Source organism: Lonchura striata, chromosome 2 (assembly GCF_050655825.1).
Source record: "Lonchura striata isolate lonStrDom1 chromosome 2, ASM5065582v1, whole genome shotgun sequence".
Classification (NCBI taxonomy): Eukaryota; Metazoa; Chordata; class Aves; order Passeriformes; family Estrildidae; genus Lonchura; species Lonchura striata.
The window spans coordinates 151,565,035-151,581,872 of NC_140704.1; the positions used below are offsets into that span (position 1 = coordinate 151,565,035).

General features: G+C 40.3%; 1 protein-coding gene across 3 annotated transcripts in view; it reads right to left on the minus strand.

The window, feature by feature from the left end:
- The window catches only part of COL22A1 (collagen type XXII alpha 1 chain), a 218,588-nt gene that overhangs the window by 92,737 nt on the left and 109,013 nt on the right, over window positions 1–16,838 (minus strand). For all 3 annotated transcript variants that reach the window (XR_014953121.1, XM_085572597.1, XM_085572598.1), the window contains exons 13-18: window positions 15,218–15,271; window positions 13,612–13,665; window positions 12,282–12,335; window positions 7,848–7,901; window positions 5,717–5,761; window positions 1,170–1,223 (exon numbers count right to left, since the gene is read on the minus strand). Coding sequence is in view for 2 of the 3 variants with exons in the window: in XM_085572597.1 (XP_085428723.1) it covers window positions 1,170–1,223; window positions 5,717–5,761; window positions 7,848–7,901; window positions 12,282–12,335; window positions 13,612–13,665; window positions 15,218–15,271 (315 nt within the window). In the remaining variant the exon portion in view is untranslated. The remainder of the gene's footprint in view (window positions 1–1,169; window positions 1,224–5,716; window positions 5,762–7,847; window positions 7,902–12,281; window positions 12,336–13,611; window positions 13,666–15,217; window positions 15,272–16,838) is intronic.

Sequence of the window (16,838 nt, forward strand, 5' to 3'; positions counted from 1 at the left end):
GCAGGCATTGGCAGCAGAGTGATGTCCTGTTGCATTGGGAGTGAACTAATAGAATACATGAAGCTGGTTTGACTCTCCTACACAGGTAGGAAAGAGAATAACAATGGAGCTGCCACAGCAACCACAAAAACACCAATCCAATTTCATCTGATTCAGAAGAATTGCAGTTCAGTGAGTATATCACTGTCACACACAAATTTTTTTATAAAATTCAGGCATGAAGATTTACCCTCTTCTAAGTGTCTAGACATGAAAAAGGAAGAAATGCTTAAGAAAACCCAACTCCTGTAACAGGGTTTCACTTGGAGAAATTGTTCCTTTGAAGTACTAAACAAAAAGGATCCATTTTGACATTCCTCTGCAATTTCCTACTTCATCTGCATTTGCTGCAAGTAGAAACCAGTTCTTTATCCATCTGTAACACTGGAAAACATTTCCATCCTGCAAGGATAGTGATAAACACTAACTAGACACACACTTCTTGGTACAAGGTAAGCTGTGGCTGAGGAACAGAGCAGGATGCGGATGCTGCAGCCTGGAGGTATCATGCTCCAGGGTGGCAGTGATTAGCTGCGTGGCTTTTGGCAAATCACTTCTGTCCTCTGCTTCTTATTCTGTCTTTGCTATTTAGACCAGAAGGTCCTAGGAAGAAAAGGATGCTTCTCATTAGATATCATTCCCTGGGTAATGAAAACAGTCTTGTGGAATTTACTGATAGCAGTTTTAAGACAAAGCAGTGTGTGTCTGATCAGCAGAAATGTACTGATCTTCTAGGCCATTTTATGTTTTCTTTTTGTTTTAAAATTGTAAATAGTTCCAAGCTTTTTTTTTTTTTTAATTGAAAACAAGCCCAAAATATTAGATGCAGTTCTCTTCCTTTCCTGTTGTGAGCTTAAACAACTGAATTTTTCTGAGTGTTTTCATATGTATTTAATGAAAATTAAGACAAACATGTAGACTATCACGTTTAAAGGACTGGCCTTTCCTCTAAGTTGCATTCTAGTTTAAAAGCAAACAAACAAAAAAAAGAAAACTGTGGTGCCAAACATCCTCAGAATAGGGACATAATTGGGTACTGTAATGATTCAGCCAGGATAAGTCTCAGTTTTAGAGTCAACTTCCACTCTTTCCAACAAAACACTTCCAGTTATTGAGCATTTGCCACATACCTGTTTCCCCTCCACACCTGGCTTTCCAGGGAATCCATCCAGACCTTTGTCTCCCTGGAAAAAGAAGAGAAAGAACCACTATAATTTAAATCTATGATGTTTAGTATGCTGCCCTGAAGGTGATGTCCATACTATCTGCTCCAAGAGTAATGAACAAGGACAGAAATTCCAGCCAGTGCCATAGCAAAAATAGCTGAAGTTTCTGCATCTGCACCATGAAAAGTTGCTGCAACCAGAAGCAGCTGTGTGCTAGCTTTCCATGTTGGCATCCCTCCTCTGCCTGCTGAGGTGGTTCGTGTAAACTGGACAATGTGCTCCAGGATAATATCAGCCCACCACAGCTCCTATAAAAATAATAAAGCAATCCAGCAATAGGTCAGTTTTACCCAGTAAAGAAAAATCTTTCACTTTTCACCTTTTCTTTCTGTTACCTGAGGGAACAATTAATTATTCTTATATGTCTCCAGAGCTGGACAGTCCACAAAGTCCATATACAATGGATTTCACCACTTTATTTTTATTACTTGAAGATATGTGTTTTTCCCCTGTACCTAAACATAATTTTTTTTTTTTTTTGCAGTTCCAGACTAGTAAGTCTTTCCCTGACCCCCCACAGAGAGAAGTGTTTCCTTCATCTTTGCAATGATCTGTTATGTATTTGAAGGTTTACAAAACTCTGCTTCCAAATTTCTCACAACTAAACAACCATAATACCTTAAACTTATCTTCATGGGCATGTTTGTTAGTTATCTGATCATTTTTATTGCTCCCTTTTGTGCAGTGTCCAATTTTTGCACACCTTCATTGTAGCTAGGTGCATGAATCTCAAAACACCTGAGGCTAGCTCTGAGCAGGAATATATTTTCATGTTTCATAGACTATTTTTTTGTTTAAATCCCAGGATAATGTTTACTTTACACCAAACCCCCTTTCACAAGACAGCTCCTTGATCAATTGTTCCCAATCCATAACTGCAATTTGTTGTCCTCTGAGTATGAAACATCCTGCAGCTGCCCCTTCTCAATGTCATCTTCTGCTTTGGGGGATTGTTTTTACAGGATAATTTTGAATTCTGACCCTGATCGCTACTGTTCTTTCATATTCAAGCTCAATATATTTCCTATTTTATAATTGAGCTTCTTGATAGAGATAACTGGGTCAATTACATACTTCTGCTGAACTTCACTTTTCTCCTACTGATTGTGGCCTTTGACCATTCAATCTCTTTAGTTTAAAAACTCCTAGAAACAGGGACTTGTACTCTCTAAAGTCCTTAAAGCTCTGAAAAATGAAACACAGATTTTGTTTGGATCCTTCACACACAGCTGAATATAAAACTATCAAACACACACACAGTGCCAATGTTAACATCAATGTGCATGTAAAAACAAATTCTACAAATAGAAGCAGTGACAGAAAACTAATAGTTTTATGCTATTTTTTTAGTGGTTTTATATATCTTAAACTCTGTTAGATCACTGTTATTACCTACAAACCCACACTTAACGGCACTGGATTTAAGTAGCTTCTTTTGTAAACTATGTTGATTTGTCAAGTCAGAAATGGATTTGCTAATCACTATTTATTTTTCCACCTTAGAAAGTCAATCAATCTTCTAACATGAATGTTATTTCAAATTATATATTCAAGGAATGAAATCAGAGAGACCTATATCCTCCAGAAAGCAGCTGAAAATCAGTGTCAGACACCCAGATCAACTTGCATTGGAGATACAATTTCCACATTAGTGCTTTTCTTTGCACTGCCTGAACTACAAATATCCTGAATTTAAGACTTTCAGCAAGTAACAGCTTGGTATATTGCTGACAAAATGTGCAGTGTGTTCCCAGGAGAATTTTTAGCATCAATACAGCAGCAATGAGTACTTCACACACACTGGTTTAGGTGCCAAAACAGAAAAGTGTTGATGTTCTTACTGCCACCAATGGGGGCTGGGAAAGGCAAATGTATTATTTATACAAGCAAATAAAAAGCAAGCTATTTGAAAACATTCCAAGCAATTGTTTTCTGCTGTTTCTTCAGAAAAATCTGTCATTATAAAGACTTTTTATTATTTTTCCATTCTTTAAATAAGTGTACTCAGTGAAAGGTACTTTTCTTCCAAAAGAGAGAGCAAACACATTAAAGTTTCATTCTCAAATTTTCACTTTAAGATTCCATTTCTTTCTCCTGTGTTCTACTGTTTTTTCTTCTTTTAACCAGTAGAACAAAATGGTGAAGATTCACAAGCAGCTAGGGGAAATGACAATTCTACCATAACTTCAGTGCTGCTCTCTGACCTCTACCATTTAGAAAATATAATGATTTGTTGGAAAAAATGATTACCCAGGATTCTGTAGGGCCCTGGAAATAAATGCTGAAGGAGAAAAAAAATCCCACTGCAGAGGGATCTGGCAGCAGCAGACCAGTCCTGCTGCCTTCTTACACAATCCCTTCTCAGTAAAACAGACAAGGTTTTACAGGATGGGCACAGGATTATGCAGCAAAAGCAATGCCCTTTGTCACACTGAACTGCTGGACATGCCTAAATTAGAATGCCAAGTATCACATACAGATATGGCTCCTGTTAGCAGGGCAGTGCATCATAATTCATCTCTGGAGTCTGTCTTAGCGTCTGCAATGGGCTCATTAAATGCAAAAGGGCAAGGGATATCCCTTATATAGTGCAGTGCTTTTCCTAAAGTGCAGGTGCAATCTGTACTACTGGATTTGGGAACCTCACTATAAAATCTCAACATTTACATGTGAGATCCCGGGATATGTGAATAATGCAGCAAGATGGATGGGATACATAGGGGTTTTTTGGTAGTAAGGGGGAAGACTTGATAAAACAATACTCAGTGCATGAACTAGTGCTCCCATCTGATATTATAACCCCCTTTCTCTTCAGGCACAAAGAAGCACAGGTTGCGTAGGTGTCAGTTTTGAGGTTACAGACTGAAGAGCAGACAAGAAAATATTTGGCCCACTGAATTTACGCCCACTATTTTCACAGTAGTACTGACTGGTAAAAGTTCAAACACTAATAGTGGGTGCACTGAGACCATCATTAAAACCTGGAAAAAAACTAAAGCACAATTGTTGTAGCAGAGATTTGGCTGCTTCAGGGACAAAAAAAAACCAACAAAACAAAACAAAACAAAACAGAAAAGACAACAAAACAAAAAAAAAAAGGATGGGGGAGCATCTCTAATTGTGCAGATCCTTCTGATGAAACAAAACCTAATTCATTTCTTCCCCACTTTAATCTTCTTCTACTTAGTCAGTTGCCTGCCCACACACAGCTCCAGCTTCCTCTCCCATCACAGTGATGTCAGAAAGATGGATTTTCTTCCAGGAGCCAAATATCCCAACAGATTAGACAATGTTGCCTCTGGAAAAGCAGCAGAGGCACTGGCTAGACACAGGACAACTATCCAGTTCTGCAAAGGGATGAAGGAAAAGCATGACAAAGATAAAGTACAATCCAGCCCTTTGCTCTAGCTGCAATAACCAGGATAGGTAATACAAAATATGATCATGGCTACTTTATCATAAACAGCAGAGAGGATGTTGGTAAAGAGAAACACAGTATCTCACACTAAGGGTCTACTGATAATTTTTCCCAGTAGGCAAAATTTGTTAATTGCTGGGTTTCCTCTCCAGAAGAAGATGGAGACTGAGAAATGGGAACAGAGCTATGCCAGCAAGATGATGACTCCCTCCTTTACACAAACACAGACAGAGATGCCAGACCCTCCCTGAGATAAACCTGTGTCAGGATCAGCTCAAGTCATAAGCAAGACAGAACATTTCTGGGGGGCCCTGAGCACTGCCAAGCATTTCTATGGCAGAAGTGGGTGCACATCTCAGGTCTCTCTTAATATACTGAGCAAACTGAAATAACTAAGGCTTTGTGCCTGCCCAGCACTCCTTTTACATGCTTATTCCTGGTATAAATAAGCATTTGGTCTTTTGCTGGAGCCACAAACATGGTTCAAATCCCAGAGTGACCTGTACTCTGTGAAACAGCTCTTCACAGTCAGAAGAGAACAAGAAACTTGGAAGCAGCTCCATTTGGTTGAAGCTTTTGACATAGTGCAAATTACCTGGCATTTACTACTAGTGAGTTTATGAGGATGGGAGAAGAAAGAAACATAGGAAGTTGGATGATGTGAAAAATAGGAATGAGATGGGAAAATGCTGGATGCAGACATAGTCAGTGGCAGTCAGTGACCATTCTCAACTCTCATGTTGTGCACACAACATGGACACCCATTCAGATCTCCACACTGGCAACCTCCACTCCTGTCCTCCCCACTCTCCTCCATCTCTGGCTACACACACACAAGAAGTCCCTAAATGTGTACTTAGTAGGCAGCACAGATCCCAAAAGCCCTCCCGTACACCCATGGGATGTGGAGAGCACTTGAAAGTGCAGCACAGTGAGGAAACTCCATCCCTCTCCAGAGCTGCTGGCCTGATAGTCCACTTCACCTAATGGACTAAGGAAAAGCCTGTCTTTTCCTACCATGCAGAAGGAATACCTTGTCTCCTCGTGTTCCCTTTTCTCCTCTTTCTCCTTGTAGACCCTAAAAATAAAAATAAATAAAGATTATAAAGCTAAATCCAAGTAGAGGCATAGTTACCTCCTCTAATTAGTCACCAAATCAGTGTGCACATCTGCACAATCAATTCAAGTGAACCTCAAGGACATTTTCTGTGTTGCCAGTCCTCAAAGTTGGCTGCAGGCATGATCTAAGCAGACTCACAGAGCAGGGACTGCTTGTGAGCCCAAGAACATCTGTAATATTATATTGCCTGCAGACACACGACCCTCCTGCCAACACCAGAGTGGAGGGACAGGGAACACACCACAGATGCAGATGGTCTGGAAAACAACCAATGCTCTGCATTTTTCAAGTTTCTTGTAAACAATGAGGACTTTGGTAAAGGACAGTACTGATGAGAAAACCTATCGCATAAACAAGCAAGAATTCCCATTCTTGGTGGGCTTGGATGTGGTAGCCAGACAGACAGCAGGTAGTTTTGAGAACTGGCAAAGGTTAAATGCACTCTGTCCTGGGGGCCAAGCACATTTTTGTGCTGTGAATGCAATGCCAGTGTTCCTCAGGACTGCATAATTCATCTCCTCCTAGCTACACCAGGAACATTACTGGAGCTCAGTTTGATGTGGCACTAGCACAGGCAATCGATTCAATGGGCACAAAAGGATTTCATCTTTCCTTGGCTCAGCAAATACCTTGTATTTTTATCTTTATTGTAGAAACTGAGCAATCAACTAATAGCTATAGAGAGATAAATATGATCAGACAGTAGTGACCTGTCTAAAACTGCCAAAGCTTATAGTGCTTCTTGCTGTAATAATTTAAACTGAAGTTTACTTTACCCTACTAAGTGGAGTCTTACCTGCAAGCTAATGAGAGCTCCATGTGTGGGTATATTTGACCCTCAGGTTGATTTACATAATCATATAAATGGGCAGGGCTATTTATACTAGAGCAGGTTGCTCAGAGTCCAGTCCAAGGTGGCCTTGAATGTTTCCAAGAATGAGGCATACACCATTTTGCCAGACATCCTGTTGCAGAGTTTCACCATCCTCATAGTAAAAACTTGCTGCCTTATAACCAATCTAAATCTCACCCCTTTTACTTTAAAACCATTATCCCTTGTCCTATCACAACAGGTCTTATTAAAACGTTTGGCATCTTTTAAATATTGAAAGGCCACATTACGGTCTCAGAGTTTTCTCCAGACTGAGCAACCTCAACTCTCAGCCTTATCTCACAGGAGAGGTGCTACAGCCTTCCTGCCATTCCCATGGCCCTGTTCTGGACCTGCTCTCAGAGGTCCATTAATCTTTCCTGTGCTGGGACCCCAGTGATGGATGCAGCACTGCAGGTAGGGTCTCACCAGAGTAGAGCAGATGAGCAGAGCCATTTCCCTCACCTGCTGCCCATGTTGCTTTTGGGCTCTGAGTGCACACTGTCAGTTCATGTCCAGCTTTTCATCCACCAGCACCCCAAGTACTTCTTGGCAGGGCAGCTCACAATCCTTTCATCCCCCAGCCTCTGGGAGATGACCCTCATCTGGGTCAGAAAATCTCAGAAAATCCAGTCAGCCTTTCTAACACTGGCTTAAAGTCTGTTCACCAAGCTGGGACAACAAGACAGAGGTGCTAAGTGGATAGAATCTAATTTATTTTTGTCTTGCTGTCTGTTCAGTCAATGCAGATTTGTCCCCTGAGCCCAAAGGCTATTCCCTGAGAGCTTTCAAAATATGACTGGAAACTTGCTGAGAGGGGGTGTATTTTTCTTGGTGTTCTGATGAAGTTTTCAAACATCATATAAATGGTGCATCATCACAGACCAAAGCAATTGCATTAGTGTGGGAGCATCACAAAATCACCAGCAGTTATCACAGTAATCAGGTAATTTCTGCTGACACCTCTCTACTGGCTACAGGTCTGTTCTCATTTAAAGACACAAGAAACAGTGAAGTCAAGACAATTTCACCATTTGGACATAATGTAGATAAGTGGTCAGACAGACTATAAACTGCTTAATAAAAAAAAAAAAAGTATATCTGGGCAGAACACACAGAAAAAGTAAAGAAAGTTTCTAGAGCATTAGAAATTGAACAAGAGCCATGACTTACCGGTGCACCTACGTAGCCTTTAATGCCTGGAGGACCCTGTCTTCCCTCAGATCCCTGGCAAAGAATTGAGATATAGTAAACCACCAGAAACACTTTCACATAAAAGACCAAGCATAGAATTAGTTAGTTAGAAATGCATGTTGCTCTTCTAGGCTCACATTGAGGCTTCTTGAGTCTCTCAGAGTCATGTTTTACTTTCCAACTACTTACCCAAACTGACACTCTAATATTTTCCTTTGTCCCCTTAGACATTAGCCAGTTTTATACTTCTGCTTTCAGACCTAATCTACAAAGGCAAACTGTCCCATACAGGTTTCTCTACAGGGTTTTTCAGAAGGTTTGGCAATGTAAGCTGTTGCATACAACACCTGTTGGGTCTCCTGGACACTGTTAATGGAACAAAGCAAAGGCATACCTTGCTGCAAAGTGACCACAGTCTTCAAAATGTTCTATATTTTGAAGAGTAAATTCAAAGAAACAGAACTAGATATTCCAAGGTTTATTTTTACTGGTAAGAAAAAATGCAAGAGGAACAGGTACATTTTATCAGTATTTCAGGTGACTGTGCACTGACTCACCCTGGAGAATGTACACCATAATGGAGAGTACTCACAGTGTGCCTTTATGTGTCTTACAATGCCTGAAAATTATCTGGATCCCTAGCTGAACAGGCTCAGCCCTCAGAACTGTCCCATAGAGACAGCCTGGGCCTGTCAAGTTGACCTAGAGAGCTGATTTGGCATCTTATATCACCTGCTTGAGTGATTATTTTCTTACTTACATCACTTCCCCTTCCCATCACTCTCATCTGTCTAACTCCTGTCTAACACTAATTGGGTAGCTGCAATGGATAAGGCTTCAAAACAGATCAAGATATTATTACTAAATAATTTAAAAATTATTACTAGATTTTGTAGTAATAGAAGTTTCATATTAAAAGGTAATAAAATTAAAAATGCAAGATGTGTTTGCAATTAATTATTAGCAGAACTAAGGTTTTTTTTTTTCCCCAGTCAGGTTAATGAGAGTAGGATTCAAGCACAAGCAAAGATAGCTCCAGGATGAGAAATGAGAACCCCTGCAAGGTCAGGAAGCATTGCAAGTCCTCTACTAGCAGGCCTGCACCTAAATCTCTCCTTCAGCCTGCAGAAAAATACTACTACCAAAGTCTAGGCAAAACCCCAAGAGAAACAGAGTCCCGCTCCAAGACATCCAAATTGCAGAAATCTAATTCAGTCCTGTTACATAAAATGTGGATGTAACACTCAGCAGAAGTTACAGAGAAACTGGGTTTGTCTGGATGAAATGTGCTGAACCCATTCAAGGCCTGTGCTGAGATCATGTCTGGTAAACCAGAGAAGCGTGAGACCTTCGACAGCTTGAGCAAGCAAGAAGGAAATTTGTCAAAATGAAACTCTTACCTAATGCTTTTTATTTCAAAGGATTGATTTTTTTTTTCCCCTCACCCTCTGTTTTCTCTATTAAGTGCAGATAACTGCCAGTTCAGATGGGAATGCTATAGCTATGTCTGTACCACAGCAATGACAACCACAAAGAAACCTCTTTATCCTTTTATTAGTGATACAGGGGGAAAAATGAAGGAAAAGGTTGAATATTTGATGCAGGATATTGCAGGCTAAAGGGTCTGATCTCAAAAATCCAAACTTTATTTTGCTGCTATAACATGGTACAATGAACAATGTGAGATATGGTCCTTTTTCTCTGGACCTACTTATTCCATTTAAATTAACCTGTGAGGTACCACATATTTATGTGGGAGTTTTCCCCACTGACCAGTGAATATTTCTTGCCATCTCAGACTACCATGACATCTGTAACCAGAAGCTGCAATACCTCAACACAAGGCTGATTTTGATAACCCTTCTTTGTGTCCAGCTTTTAGCCAGGAATATCACACATCCTTTTTGGGAAACAAATAAGTTTACCCTCTAAGTCTGATGAAAAAGAAAAAAACCCACTCCAAACCCTACAGTTTTATGCTGAAGATGCTAGGAACAATCTCCCCCAGAGACACCACTGAGAAGCAAAACCAGTAAAACCAGGGATGACATACTGAGGCCATTTAATTCCTGTAACCTACACATGAACCCTAATGGGCTCAGTGACCATTTCTGTAACTCTTTGGACTGAAATTGCAGTACCAGAAATCTGGAGTACTCTTATCTGTGCTACTGGAAGCTTCACACAATTAATGAGGTCTGTAAAAAGTACAAGACAACTTCTTAAAAGAAAGTGCTGGCAATTCCCACTGAAGCAAAAGGCTCCTCAGCCAAGGAGATAAAAGGGGCTGAATTTCCTGGGGCACAGGTATCATTGCTGAGCACACACTGGGCTTGCCTGGCTCAATGCTAATGAAGATGGATTGAGACAGAAAGGATCACAACCCAACCAACCAGACAAACTGCAAGGTTGCTCTCCATGGAGCCTGGGGTAGAGCCCAGAGCTGCTATATTGATGCTGATAACAAAAATAAGTGATCTGACAAAAAACTCTAAATAATCATTACACCAGTAATTGGAGATGTGACCTCTCTAATTGCCAACTCCACTCATCCTTATACACCTTGTTCCACATTGCCAAGGTGCTCAGGCTTTACAGGGAGGAGTAATGTGGATTCCTATTTTAGATTTTAGAGCCCTGTCAGCAACTCAGGGTTATTTCTCAAAATAGCTCAGGCCATAATCCAGCTCAAGGACACTGTACACAGCCAATGCTCCATTGAGGTAAATGAAAGTCACTGTGAAAACACACAATAATTTTATATTTAGGCACTGTGAGGGGCTGGGGTTGGCCAAGCTCATGTGTTGAGCACCTGGCACTGTCCAGTCAGATGTTCTTAGGTCCAGCCCCACCAGCACCTCTCCTGCCCAGTCCATAGATCTGAGTTCTTTCTATTCTTCATTGCCTCATTAACTGGCTGAACTGCATGTTCCTGAAAAACCTGGTGGGAAATCTGGAGCAGGATCAAGTCCACCTCAAGGAAGATGTAGGTGCCTCAGTTTAGCTTGGTTTGTAAAAGCTTTGCAAAGCAAGCGTGAGGAAGTTCATACCACAAACATCATATAGCCTGCTGGTTTGTAACTCCACTATATGAGACATGGAGGACAGAAAGAAAATATTTATTTACTTGATAGGAGAGATGCAGATAAAAAGCATTTGTGAGTGGTAAATTCAGTTAATTTCATCCAAGATCCAAATCTTACTAAGGGCAAAATATTCAGTGTGCCTCCTCTGAGCTCAGCCCAGCCCTGCTTTGCATGTGTCATTTATCCCCTGCTGAAGCCAATATGATTTCCACAGAGACTCTTGGGATGGATACCAAGTATTTCTGCTAATCTACAAACTCCTCATGAGTTCTGATACTCCCCTGATGGGAATTTGGGAGAGGGTGCATTTCCCTCTGTGCAAAAACACAGGGACATTTTGGAGGCAGGGCCCTGCATAGCTGAGGAACACAGAGGACCTGTATATGACCTGCTTCATCAAGTCCTCTCAGACAGAGCCAAGAGACAGTCAAGGCTACAGCAGGAAAGGTGCTGAGGTACTTAACTCGTATCTGAGGATAATGGCATCAGTGAACTCAGTGTGAGATTTAGGTGACTAGAAATGGCTTTTCCAGAAAGATGAGATATTCAAAGGATTTGGCTTGTACAGGAACAGAACTGAATGAAGTTAATTCAGGCAAATTGTTGTCCTTGCAGCACCTTTCACAGGATGAGCTGAATTTGCTGTGCGTGATTCCCCTTAAAACACACTTGTCACCATCTACTTTTTGTGTTATAACAACAAGGCTGAAACTACCTGAGGGGTATTTATCCCCTCAATAACCAGGGAACAAGGTAAGGAGAGCTGATACTTTGAAAGAAGGTTAAAGGATTGCTGCTTCAAAATTTGCATTTCTGATGCTCAGCTAAGTGCCACCAGATTTGCATTCAGAAGCACCTTGTTTGAAGCAAACACAGTGATATAAGCACTGGCTCAAGTTCTGGATCACCCAGGCACTGTTCACTGGTGCAAAACTGAAGCTCCCAAGCGAGGAAGAAACATTCAGGATAGAATCTCTACATTATCTATTTTTCAAGGCATAGAGTAGGGGAAATAATTCTTATCAGCATCTTAGTGAAAGTTGGGAAAACTACAGAAGACATGACACAAGGCTTATGTGCCTCAAAACATGTCTTCTTCACCTTCTCCAGCTACGCTGTTGATTGAACAAAAGTTATTTTTTCTTCTTACCACTCTGCATAATTGCTGATAACTTAGCAGACCCCTGATGGAAAATAGCATTTTGAGTTTCTTCATTCACCAGTGAGAATATCAAATGTTATCAACAAGGAGTAATTCAAGCCATGTAAACATAGAAAATCAGTGAAAAATGTGCCTGCCCATGTAAAGAAGAAATGGAATGTTTACCTTTGGACCTGCTGGCCCAGGCAGTCCAAATGCTCCTGGCTGTCCTGGTTCACCCTGCAAGTAACAGAAATATCACTGGTAAACAAAAATCTGTTATATATAAATGTTAGGATAGCTCAAAACAGTCAGTACATGCAGTTAGAAATACTGACAGTCCAGAGTGTCATTATACAGAGATCTGAAAGTTTACAATGTGTTTTCCTCACAAAAATGAAGCAGAAAGAGAATGAAAATGAAAGCAGTTCTTCATCTACTCTCAAAACACAACCAAGTAGTAAAAAAATGAGTTCCCCAAGTTGTGAACAGCTTGCACTAATTACAGTATGCAAAGATGGATTTCTTGGAGTCAGCATAATGCATTTGTTCTTGAATTGTCACCTTGCAGTGTATAAACACATCTTGTAAGGAATTCTGCAAGTATGACACTGTCCAATCCCATACCATGTGTGATGTGGTAAAGTTGCATCAGTTCTGGAAGCAATATTGAAAAATTGTCACAATTTTTCCAAAGTATGACAATCGTGGAGGAGAGGAACAGGATGTAAGAAAAAGAACTTTTTTGCTGTGTGTCACTCCTCTTGTGTATATCTGCCTTCCAGAGAATCCTTTCCCAAGCTCCTTCAGTTGCTACCAAATGACTGCCACAAAGGGACAGTGAATGGCATAGTGAAGGTTCAACATCAGGTTGAAGATATTTCTAAGTGACGGTGATCAAGCAGGGGAAAGGATGTAAGGTTCTAAAACACACTTCTTTGAGATACTGAAAAAGATATTTGTGGTATTGTGTTTCAACTGTAGTCCTCTTACAGACATTATTTGGTACATTGCATCCTTCCTTGAACTAACCATGCCCTCCTCCTCTTCTCTTAGTTTTTATCAGTGCACAAGAGGACTTGAGGTCTTTTCTTCTGTGACCAAGGTTCCAAATTCTCCAGCCCATGGCTGCTGTGGAAAGCAGTATGGTCCCTTGCACCTTTGCTGACTCTGCTAGCCAAGGACTCCTTGCCAGCCATAAAACAAGTGGCCAGGCTCTGCAGCTGCAGCTATTTACCAGCAGGTCCCAAACTACAGACTGCTCCCTCTCCCTCCTTAATGAATGATAACAGAGCTGCCCTGGAGCCTCCAGCGATGGTTAATCCATAGGACAGCTGCTTTGGCTGCAAACATGTGAGGGAGAGTTTTGGGACTATTAACCTCCTGCCATTTGTTTCTGCTGTTCCTAAAACAGCCACACAAATCCCCCAGATGTGTTCCACTCCAGACAGATTGATGCCCACTGCCTGCCTCACACTGAAAAGCAGGATTACATGGGAGGAACAAAAAGGCTTACAGCTTCTCCTTTTGCTCCATCCCTCCCAGGGGGGCCAGGTGAGCCCAGGGAACCCTGTAACAACAGTAGAGTTATCATCAGCACAGCATTAACATCCACTGCAAATGCAGTGACACGAGCAGCACATCTAAAGAAGAATAAGAAATGAGGAGAAACATTTCAACACAAACATTTATTATTTACAGTTCCTGGAGGAGCTGCTGCTGACATTAATACACTAGGGATGATTGATGAGCTGCTAATGAGGAACTAGGCACTCTAGTCCACTTAACTCATTTAAGAATAAATTAATATAAAAGCTCTGGAGCTAATTAGACACATAACAACTGAGTCATCTTAATATTATCATATAATCTTCTCTTAGCTTCTCTTTTCACCATTTCATTGTCTCAAAAATTGCATTTTTAATTATTTTTTCCTCCTTGATTTTACAGTGTTCGGGGAAAGCTCAGAAGCCTCTAGGCAAAGCTATAAGTAGTAAGCCTAAAAGCAAACAGAAAAAAAGCCTTGATATACTCAAGCAGTCCTCAGGAATGACCCTGGCCACTGGGAAGTGAATCCCAAAGCTGTGAATATGCAAAGGTGTAGAAAACAAAGAAACAGGAAACCAAATACCACTTAAATTCAAAATTTTACCATTTAAAATCTTCCTATGCACCAGGATGAATGGAACTAAGTATGATGAGATTGGTAGCTCCCCAGCTAACAGGAACAGCAGCAAATGTGGAGAAAAGGCAAGTTTGCTGCTGGCAATTTAAAGAACAAATGGAGAGTGGAACAAACAACAGACAAATCAACACAGAATGAGGAACTGGCTTAGTGTTTGACTTCTAGGCAGTGCAGCAGTTTTAGGCAGTGCAGTTGTCTTAGGTTTTATAAAAAAAGGCTCAAGTGAGAAACAGAGCACTGCAAGCTGCCACTGTAGGCTGTGATTGTACAGGGCAGGTTTGTTGTGTCTTACATGGAGGGGCATCTCGCCTTGTGAACTGGAACATTTGCTATTTTATAAGAAGTGGAAAAAGTTTAATTTCCTAAAATTCCTCCTGCAAATGAGGATTTGATTAAGGGATTTACAACAAATGTGTCCAAAGTATATACTAGTCAACAGAATTAGCTCAGTACTGGAATTAATTTTTGGGTTTTTTTAAGATGATGACACATTAAGCAGCTAAAGGCTAACACAGTCCAAAAGTTATTTATGTTCAGTGCAAGTAAAGGCATAGTAATCTTTGGCTTTCCATGTCTCATACTGAAAAGACTTTAGTGTTTCTGTGTGCATTAGCACTGAGTTCCTGTTCTATTACATTTATGTATTTTGGAGTTTTACAAAGTTTAGTCAAAGCTTATGGCTTTGAGCTCTCCACACATTTGTTAAATGTGGCTGGGCAACATCAATAGGCTTAAAAACTTTAGGCTGCACTTGATGAAATACAGTGCAACATCACAATCTCCTTTTCTGACCACCTTGCTTACACAAAATGCAACAAAATATAATACAGAGGTAAAACAAAAAGCTTAGAGTAGGGTCAATTTTCATTAGACTTCCACAGCATCTTTTTAAACTCTTAAACTTTTTAGAGTATAATTAATAAAGACTTGGACTTACTTTTTCTCCTTTGTCCCCTTTCAGTCCAGGAAAGCCAGGAAAGCCTTCTTCACCCTACAACACCAATGGAAAAAATACCTCATATCAAATGCCATATCATATCAAATGCCACATGATTCTGTGGTATATCTGTGTACTTTATATACAGTTGCCATCTCTGAGTCCATCAACTTAGTCCAGCTTTTCACCTTCACTGTAATAATGCTGTTCTCAGTCACCTCTAACTTGTCCATATTTGAACAGGTTCACTTTTCCATTCCAGTGCATTCCTTCCCTTCCTTTTAGTAATTACCATCCAGAAACAGCAGTTTTCTAAGAAAAAGATTGAAGACCTACCTTTATTTAAAAAAAGTATTTGAAGCATAGCAAAACTGCCCTGAGAAACCCTCCTGTTTCCATATTCCAAGGCATAAGAACTTGAAGTTTTGCATGGCAAACTTACTACAATGTCAAGTTCCCAATCCCATGGATTTTTTTTTTTTAATTGAAATAATTGGCTTGGAAATTGACATGGAAAATTTTGGAAAAATTCAAATGTAGGAATTTTTTTCCCCTCTAGCTACTCTCATTAGGACAAAAGACTGGGAGCTTTTCCCCCATCTGCTTTTGTAAAAACTCAATAGCACAGAAAAATCCTTTTGCAAGAGCATTAAATTGGCTAAGAAGTTGATGCATGCATTTCCAAGTTGTCTGCATACACATAAGGACTACCTAAATATGTAGATTAAGTCAGGCAAAATTCTACCACATTAAATCTTTTTTCTGACTTTTTTTTCCATAAGTCTAGTCTAGCAGACTTAGATGGATGTATTCCTAGGGCAAGGTTCCCTATTTTGACAATAGACAGTGTCAAAATCCAGCCTTATTTATTTATAGGTGCATTTGGCACTTAAAGGTAAACAAAAGATAGTATCTGAAGAGTATCAGTCCTGTAGATGCAAATTAAAGGCTTTAAAATCACATTTCTTGCTAACTGAAACTTCACAAAGCACTCCAGAATGTGCAATGCAGCTGGTGGTAAAAATCAGCTCTGCTCTATTGGAATGGCTCTCTAATGAGATAGAAACCCCATCAAATAGCAAACGTGATTTTTGAGAAAATAATTTGCTCTAAGAAGTCAATGTAACTTGAAGGAACTGCTGTTCCATGGCAAAGTATGTCACACAGGTAGGATAAAAATTAGTGTCTTTCCTATGCAAAGCAAAAAGAGTTTGCATAAGGTCCACTTAATTAGCTTCTTTTCTTGCCTTTTATTTCTTGCCATGAAATAGCAACTGCTTGGCAAAGCTGAACAAATTAATCCAAGGAGTAGTCAATAAATTTGAAGCACAGTGCTCACAGAAATATTCATACAGGACAGGAGAGTATCCATCAGCTTTTCCAGTTTTTCTCCAAGGAGAAAATTGCACAGAACCTAGACTCTAGAGAAAGGTTTAACGTCCCCTGGGGAATCACCACTGGAAATGCTACTGAGTGGGAAGAGCTCCTACTTCTGCCCCTTCTGCTGACTGCCAGTAGAATCGTTGAGGGCAGAAAAGACCTCCCAGGTCGAGTCCAACCATTTGCCCAGCATGGCCAAGTCCACCACTAAACCACATCTGCATGTTTTTTCAACACTTCC